At 37.1% G+C, this 9,243-nt stretch overlaps 2 protein-coding genes across 3 annotated transcripts; one reads left to right on the forward strand and one right to left on the reverse strand.

Annotated features, from left to right (window-relative positions):
- The first annotated feature begins 3 nt into the window (after positions 1-3).
- LOC110428685 (galactan beta-1,4-galactosyltransferase GALS2-like) lies at positions 4-2,123 on the forward strand. Its single transcript, XM_021444585.1, has 2 exons — positions 4-173; positions 1,465-2,123. Exons 1-2 carry the CDS (start codon positions 4-6, stop codon positions 1,808-1,810), a joined length of 516 nt encoding a protein of 171 aa, XP_021300260.1. The 3' UTR covers positions 1,811-2,123.
- Positions 2,124-4,175: 2,052 nt separating this feature from the next.
- CEST (death domain associated protein) lies at positions 4,176-7,097 on the reverse strand. Of its 2 annotated transcripts, none has more exons than XM_089785695.1 (6): positions 6,687-7,097; positions 6,512-6,556; positions 6,320-6,433; positions 5,998-6,078; positions 5,283-5,444; positions 4,176-4,343 (listed from the first exon to the last, which is right to left on the reverse strand). In XM_089785695.1, exons 1-6 carry the CDS (start codon positions 6,990-6,992, stop codon positions 4,251-4,253), a joined length of 801 nt encoding a protein of 266 aa, XP_089641821.1. In that variant the 5' UTR covers positions 6,993-7,097; the 3' UTR covers positions 4,176-4,250. The 2 variants fall into 2 exon arrangements, with proteins under 2 accessions (XP_089641821.1, XP_021300262.1); XM_021444587.2 differs by having other exon boundaries at positions 4,176-4,327; positions 5,280-5,444.
- Between the last annotated feature and the right edge of the window lie 2,146 nt (positions 7,098-9,243).

Genomic DNA, 9,243 nt, shown 5'->3' on the forward strand with positions numbered 1-9,243 from the left:
TTTATGGCAAAGTGGATATTCTTCTTCGATGTGGATGAGTTCATCTATGTGCCTCCCAAGAGCACCATTCGTTCGGTGCTCGACTCCCTTTCCGAGTATTCTCAGTTCACTATTGAACAGATGCCTATGAGCAGCAAGCTTTGCCACACTGTTGATGCTGCTAAACGTAACAGGTATACATTCACTATTATTTTATACTATTTATTTGACAAATTCTGTTCAACAGGAGGCATTTCAATCTCGTGATTTTCCTTTTCTTTTCATTTGTTCTCTAATTGCTGAAAAAGTTTCAACTTAATGCCAATTCTATTAGGAAAAAGAATAATTGAGTCATACATCTTGGTGATTAAAATCAATATAAGAAAAGGATAGGATTTGGTTAATCCTTGAAATACCAAACCATTAACTGCTTACATTAGTGTTTCTAACATAGATATGGAAAAATCAAGACTTCTCTGTTTGTTAATTTCTCTGATTAATAGTCTGAGATTATGCATATATCCTAATTAATCTTGTGGTGGTTGAGTGATTGCAACATTTTACAACTGATGTTGAAAATTAGAACTAAAATCTTTTTTTTTTAACCTGGTTGGAGTTTTCTTACCCTGCGATGGTACTTTGATTCTTCTTTCTCCTGATTGTATTAGAGCAGGTGGAATTGGAGTGGGTTCCAAACTTGTTCTAAAGTGATTGTTTTGTATTCTTTGATTAGGACCTTTTCTTTTGTTTAAATACTATATTACCAATGTCGGTTCAAAAGTTACTTTATTTTAGGGAAGAGTCCAATTAAATCTTCAATTTCTGATGTTCTCTTCTCGAATAAGACATCCTGGGATCTTAGCCATCGAACTTTTGTAAATTGTGGTGAAGAAAACTTGTCAGTGTAATGAAACCAACTTGGAAATGAACAACGAAATTCAGACAGTTGTAAATATTCAATTATATATGTTGATGCTGACACGAGATTAAGACAGCTGCTGGTATTGGCTCAAATATAAAATGTCTCAGATTGAGGCTGAGTTGTTGGGACTATGTGAGATAGCTTGGAACTAGTTTCGTATCTGTTGTAATCTATATTTCAAGAGTCATAATTATGGAGAGATTTCATTTAGCTGGTTTTCCATGCCCCCGTTTTAGATGGGTTTGAAATTGGTTGCAGATTGATGGCTTTCGAATGGATTATAGATGGCTATTTGTCAATTTCGGTGAATGTGGTGGAAATAACAGTAAAGTCAACAAATAAACAAACTCTTAAAATTGATGGATTCCCATAATTTGCTGCTGCTACTAGTTATATCTGACAATGGGAATCCAAATGCTACTTCTGCATCTTGTTTATTAGAATGCAACTCTGGTTTTCATCCTCAACAGTTTGCATGTTGTGATATAAGCATAGACAGACAGGCAGTATTGATGTTGTTGAATGTAATCTTATTTGTCCATTTTTATAAATACAATTTTCAGGAAATGGGGTTTTGAGAAGCTTGTGTATAGAGATGTGAAAAAGGGAATAAGGAGGGACCGCAAGTACGCAATTCAACCACGCAATGTGTTTGCCACCGGAGTTCACATGTCACAGAACCTAGCGGGCAAGACGACCCACAAGACTGAGGGCAGGATCAAGTACTTCCATTATCATGGAACCATTGCAGAAAGGCGTGAGCCATGCAGATACCTGAATAACTCCACGGAGATCAACTATGAGAAAACCCCTTATGTTTTGGACACCACCTTGAGGGATGTTGCTGGGGCTGTCAAGAAATTTGAGCTCAAAATGATTGGACCTAGGTTACAAAACACTCGCCAATAGTTACATTAGTTTTGCCTTGGGTTCTTTTTCTTTTTTTTTTTGTTTCTCTCTTTTATTTTCACTTTGTGGTTATTTAATTGCATGGATGGGTAGAAGAGAGGAATTTATTGGGTTGTGGGGTTTCTGTTTTTTGTATGATAGATTTCTAAAAGTATATAGGTACAGGCAGTGTATGATGAGCATGCTTTAGGAAAAAGGAGGGAGAGAGAGAGAGAATTGCATTCTTTATTTTTATTGTATTCAAATCGATATCTTGACAATGTTATGCTTTTATAAAAAAACAAAAAGAAAGTAAGAATAATTTGGTTGATTAGCTGTGGCCGATTGGGATAGAGGGTGCGCTCGAAGTGGGGGCCAACAGCAGTGGGAGGCTGCCAATGTTCTTGGCTTGCTTTTTGGTTATTCTAACTAGAAATATCGTGTGTATTTTTGAGGGGAAAGCTGATGGTTTTGGTATGGAATCCGGTGTTGGACTACAGTAGCATGTGCGTGTTAATCATAGTAAGGAAGGTGATTGGCGGTTGGACATCTTGTCATCTTTGGACAAGTCAAAAAGGGCCCCCAGCCATCTCATCATCTAACCAACCCCACACCGAAAAAAGAATGAATCTAACCAGACCATAGAGGAGATTTGAAGATAAACGATCTGAGTGTACTGTTACGTCCACATTAACATTACTTTGTGGAGTAGTATTCATTTTGATTTGTTAATTTTATGACTTTGTTTCATAAAAGAAATCTTATAGATAAAATGTCACATCAAGATATAAGTAAAAAGTAGTGTAAATCGTTAACATTGGGCTTATGGCTCGGGTAGATTTGGATTGTCAATACAAGGAATAAAAAGAGAGCTGGCCCGCAACAGTGCCAAGTATGAAGCAAAAAAGCTAAAGCAATTGAATGGTAAGTAAATGTTCCTTTAACGAGCGATTGTAAAATACAGGCAGCATTAAAAACGATAGGCCGAGGCCTGGTGGGCTGATATAGATATTTAGTATTATTATTCAACGGTCAAAATTAATAAGATGGGTTGCCTTGCCTGTCTTTGTGGTCCCTTCCCTCTCAAAGTCTCACTCACGTGTTTGTTTCTACGTTTTCATTTCAACTCTGCAATTTCGTGTTTCTCGAAATAAATAATACGCTACTCTTCTAACCAAACGGAATGTTATTGCCCACATTTTGCACAGCATTTTCTTAGCCTCTGAGTTTAAGATTAATTATTCGCGAGTGACTAAGGTTATATCAAAGCAGATGAGCTACTGTTTTAAGTAGTGACTAGTGAAAGTAATGAATACTACATATTGGGAAGCAAATATGTACCATGTAATAATGTAGGGGTGGTGTAGAAAGCCTAACATGGCAAGATGATTAATGGGATACCCTGCTTGTTGCTCTTGTTGGGAACTGTTCTTGTATCCTTTTCAACATGCAAGAGCCGCGGAAATAGGTGAATGAGCATCACTGATACTATTTCCTATAAACTTAATGGCAGCTCAAAAGTAGAGATTCATGGTTAACTCAATCCTCGTTCCGATGATCTGGCTTTTCGGTAGATTAGGCCCAGGGTCTGCATTCAAACTTTTCCACGGAAACCGTCCTCCACGTCACATTGTCCATCACCACTGCTGCTTCCTATCTGGGTCTCAAGATTTTGCCTTACCAAACCTTGGCAGAAGAAGGCAAATGCCGCTGCATTAGAACTCACCTTCATTACTGCCCATCTTTTTACCACTTGTGATGACCATCATGGCTAGCATGAGCATTGGAGAAGTAGCCAAAGATCAAATTCATATAGCGGTGCTTGTGCTCTTCACCACTAGATTTACTTCAAGGAAACAGGTTGTTTTTTGGCAGAGTTTGACGATTGTTCCAGAGATGAGTGCTTATGGACTTGATTGTTAATCTGCCTAGAAGATGCTTGATTTTCGTTTTTCCACCTCTTCCTTGACAGAATTGAGCCATACCTAGGAGAAGAGGTGCATAGTTTTGGAGGCTACATCTCAAATTTGGTTTTGCGGGTAGGCGGAAGAGGTACAGTAGTGTCAACCGCAGATGTAATGGACATGGTATTAAATCATCTTGAAGCTTGTTTCTTCAATTTTATTGAATCCACGGATATTTGTTTTTACTTTTGCAGGCCTTCCTTTTTCTCCACGAGGGTAGTTCCATTAACTCAAACTCATGCCAGAACAGAAGTGCAAACTTAAGCTGACAGAGAGGAATGGCTTTTTCGTGTTTGAGATTTGGCATATGGTGAACAAAGCCTCATCGCCCCATCCAAAGAGGCTTTGCAATATTCACTTCTTCCTCAGATGTTCTAGTGGCTGTTGGTGCATCATGTAACAATTCAACATAGGATAGGTAATAAAGTGAACACCATTTAAATGGAGGTTATACATTTAAGTTACAAGGCAAGTCCCAAAATTTCTACTGGAGAGAATTATAAAATAATATTAACACTACAGATATACCAATGATAAGTGGAAAAGCTGTGACCAAGTACAGTGCCCCAAAACCCTGTAAAAGAATCAGCCTCTTAGAAAATGCAGAAAATTTTTTTTGAAGTAAATGCTAGATTGACTTATGCATCCATCACAAGAAATACTTTGAGATTCAGACCCTAATTCAAACCAAAAAAAAACGCCCACAGTAACCTCCTTATAAATTAAATATATCAATGCAGAACGAAAAAGAAAAGAGAAACACTAAAGTAAATACTAAGAAGACAATAATATACGGGTTTTAGAACATATTCTCTGTGTCCGCTGATGTAGGAAGAAAAAATCCACGTCAATGATCTGAGACAATATTGCAGTTTAGCTCTTCCTCCCAACAAATTCTCTTATCTTAATTATATCACCTAGGCATTTTATGCATACCTCACTATGAAAATGATAGTACAACATACATATGTTAAATGATCCTTTTTTATCTGAATCATAGGCCAATTCACAATTAAAAGGAAAAAAAAAAAACAACACATTTTGCCTGTGAGGTATCAACACCTTTCATGTGGCGCATTGATACCTCTAATGCATTTCAATAAGCAGCATGCAAGCAATTAGGTATTTGCACCCCCAATTGCCTGGGAGAAGAAAACGCTACAATGCATGCCACACTTACATCAAAATGCACTTTTATGAGCAATCATATATTGCAAAAGGCAAATTAAGCAGGCATAGCGGTTGTGCAACTCTGAAAGAATTGTATAACCATAGACCCAAGGTGTGGAATTAAATCATCTCAGTCCATTGACCATTTTTATTATAATTTGACTGACTCCCCAAATTCAGTACATCCCAGTCTTAGTGACTTCTAAAGCTGTTATTTAAGCACTAGTGCCTCAAAAAGGCAAGCCTCATTGCAAACAGCCAACCTTTCAAAATAGAAAGGCTAAAGAAACTGATAATAGACTGCCAGTAAAGAAAATACTTGTTAGAATATTAAAAACAGAGATAAGAAAACGAACCACTGCAGGCGGCACTTCTGTTTCATTATCAACATCTGCATCTTCGATCTCAGCAGCGGAATCCCAATCAATATTCAGTCTCTTGGAAGCCTCTTTAGGATCAATGCCAGTGTCTGTGGCCTTTGCATATAGGGATTTGCCACGTTTTTTCTTTGGTGCTTCTTCCTATCATTAAAGACAGCAAGCATTCTCAAATTTCAATCTAAAGAAGAATATCTCCTAAAAATTGTTTGCACAGCAGAAATGGGACTAATATAAGTAATCTCATTGGGATATATTGCTCGTGGAAGGTTAAATATCATATAACAGAATTTGGTCCGGGAACTCAAGAAGCTGAGAAAGATCACGCAACCACAAAGTAAAGGAACTTGAACCTATAAGAAGATTTCCATCATGAAACGAAGTTCTCCTTTGGTTTCTGAAGATTCCTGATTTAGTGTTAAGAAAAATTGAATCATTTCAAACTACTACTAATAACCATGCTGGAATAACCAAAGCCATGCCGCTTAGAAGCCACATAATGAGTTATTTGTATAAAGGTGAAAATAATCTAATTTCACGGGATACAGAATATATATGAAATTTGGAGATGGCTAAAACAACAGAGTATAGATAAAACCTGAACTGATTAATAAAAGGAAGTGAACCTGGTCAATATAATCTTCAACTAGAAAACAGAAACTAAAGAGTATGGATAGACTAAGTAATGAAAATATACCTCTAAATTAGGCCAGTTGATCATTTCCTTAGCTAGCATCCTGAGAGCGGCACGATTTGTGGGGATCTTCCCTTCATTGATCTGGTAAAATAGAGAAACAAACAGCAATTGGAACAGTTTCCTTAGATTAGGTTTTTCACAGAATCTGTTGACAAATTCTTTATGCAGTGTTTGAAAAGGATGGTAATATTTTAAGCACAAGTAATGGTGCCTTTATACTGATAAGAGCATGTTACATTTATAGATAGTGCTTGTATATTGTTTACGGGATGTAAAGCATACAACTACAGAAGTTGAAGGCAGGCGGGGAAAGGGAACTGACTTGTTCCAGGGCGTCAACAAGATCATCCCTGGTAGGGGCATCAGGATCTTCAATGCCGAGCAATCTTCTTCTCTCAACTTCTCTAGGGTCCTCTATCATTACAGTCAGTTTAACCTATATATACAAAAAGGAACTAGTAAATGGAAGGAAAGAATAAGAGTAAGAAATTAAATCAGTAGTACCAACACATACCTCGCTGAATAACATGTCCCTGTTTTTCCTGAGAAGTTCCAAAACCTGGTAAGTAGTAATAAACAGAATGATTACAGTGATATATTAACAGGGAGTGCAATTCTACTATACTAGTAATATTGAGAAATTTGAACAAATAAAACAAGACATCATCGAAGGAATGGAATTGTCTTACTTTTTGGATTTGGCGAACGCCTTGAAGGTCCTCCTCTTCTTCCTGTTGGGTAGTTGCAGATGATGAAGCAACATCATCTTCATCAACGCCCACTTTTTGGGTGTCTTCTTTACCGACCCCGACAACAACCACAGTTCCAACTCCATTCCTCCTCCTCCTCCTTGGGAGACTCCTCAAACTGCAAACTTGGTTCAAATTGAGATTCACAGCCAATGGTTTGCATGTGGATAAGGTTCTAGGTGCAGGTGGAGATGAAGATGAAGAAGTCGATGCAAATGGCACTTGGGCTGCTTGCAAGGTCCCCATCTACCTCAACCACCAGTTAATGTTCTTCCGGTGGCACTTGGCACTCGACAGCCGCTAACAAACTTCACCCTTTTTCTCCCCTTGGCTCTGGGATTCTGATTTAGTTTTTCTCTGAACCTGGCTACTAGTGCGTAGCAGCAGTATGAAGCTATCAGCGCCTTGCGAGCTGGGCCTTGACCCCTCAGGCTACATTGTCTTAAACAATAGGCTCAAATTGATATTAGCACCCTGAAATCAGCCCACTCGCTCTTTCACTTTTAAGTTTTGGGCTTTTAGATTCGGTTTTGAAATTCTCATTGGCAAGTCAAATCCACGCCAACGCACCAACGAGTGTTTTCTGTTGGGTTGTAGTTGTAGACCGTGGCTGAGGCTGCCCAGCACTTGACTGTCAGTCCCTTGGCAGCACATCAAGCATGCCAATTTAAATGCATTTATATATATATATATATATATATATTAGTACAAGGAATGGTTGCAACTGCATTCATTTTTTTCAAGGCTAACAACGTGTCTGTCCTCAAATGAAAATTAATTCAACCATATGTGTATCTGAAGCTTCAAGCATCCAAATTATGTAGTTTTGGATTATATTCTTATTGGTAATCACTATATTTATAGGTTATAATAATTAAATCTAATTAATCTTTTTCTCTAGATGATTTTAAGGATGAGCTCTCTTACATTAACATAATACATTCAAGATTTTATTCTTAAAATAATTTTTACAAATATATATATAACTGATCTTTCTCTAATTATCCCTGGATTAATAATTCATAAAGATAGTCATTATTAATTTATAGATTTTAGTCTTTCCCTACCCTAATTAGCATGATTAATTAATGTCACTTTCAAATTGACCCTGCTAGCTAGCACTTGGGTTCAGCAGTCAATTTATAATAGATTTGTGCTTGACTTGGGACGCCTTGAAGATAAACTCACCTTTCTCATAATTAAAAAAGAAAAAAAATACCCTCATGCACCCTGTGATCTTCAATTAATCATTCATTCCCGATGGTGAAAAGGAAAGAGTAGTCATGAATTAATAAAAACATATGCGATCGACGTATGTGCCACTATCTAAAAGATAGAAAGACAGATATATAATTATTTAATTGGCTGTACATGATAAATATGTAATTAATTTGAATATATATATATATATGCATCAAAAAGAGAAGGGATGAAAATCCAGCGCTGGATAGAATCCGGTTAGTACAGGAGGTGTACAGAAAAGGAAAATGGACAGAGTCAAAAGAATAATTCCTTGTCGCCATTTTACTAAGTTGGAATCATAACGCTTTTGGCAAAGACATGCAACTCCCAAACTCTTGCCCAGCCCAGGAGGAAAGTGAAAACAAAACAAAAAAAAAAAGAAGAAAAGAAACAGCAGGCGAAAATAGGGGGAGCAAGGGCATGAAAGAATATCTGACAAAAGAAAAGACGAAATATAGTGGCCTGGCCTTGGGCCTTTGGCACCACAAACACAAAAAGAAGCAGTTGGTGTCTGGGGCTTCTGCGGGACGAATTTGATCCATCTCTAGCTGTAGTGCCTGCCCTGCCGTCCTTTTTCTTTTTCTTCACCAATCCCGCTTTTATTTATTCATGCAGATGCAATCCTTAACTCTTTTTAATCTTTACGAGTGCGGACAGGACACTAAAGTGAGATCGACTCTCTTCCTCCCCAACGTGTCATTTCTCATTTCGCCCGCCCCATGCTCCTCATTACTGTTTGAATATCTACGTACTTTCCTTTCCATCAAATAATATCTGCAAATCTCTTCTTCTGAATCACTGATCTTGCGTTAAGTATAACCTGCCTATATGCTGATCTTTTTCTTCACAGGTTATGAAATTTTCATAATTATTACTTTTCAGTTTTTTAATTTTTTTGCTCTCTAACATCACTGGATAACTATGATCCAACTCCAACTTTTCATTTAACTGGCTGGTCACATCCGTATGTTATCACGCTTGTCTTTAAGTCAAAAGTTCATACAGCATCTTAGAATATTTTGACACTATTTTACAACGGAAACAAGAAAATATCTTGTCAAGGAATTCATTTTGAAGTTACATATTTAGAATTTGCATGTTTTATTATTCACTTAAGTAATTGATTTCTTGATGCTAAATTTGACTATATATGTATCTATGTATGATTTGATAACATGTGTTTATACATATACATGCATTACAAAATCCCTACAAAAAAAAAAAAACACCCTAATAGTAAGCCATAAACATATAT

This window comes from Theobroma umbraticum, unplaced genomic scaffold (assembly GCF_002168275.2).
Source record: "Theobroma umbraticum cultivar Fairchild unplaced genomic scaffold, ASM216827v3 scaffold_1682.0, whole genome shotgun sequence".
Classification (NCBI taxonomy): domain Eukaryota; kingdom Viridiplantae; phylum Streptophyta; class Magnoliopsida; order Malvales; family Malvaceae; genus Theobroma; species Theobroma umbraticum.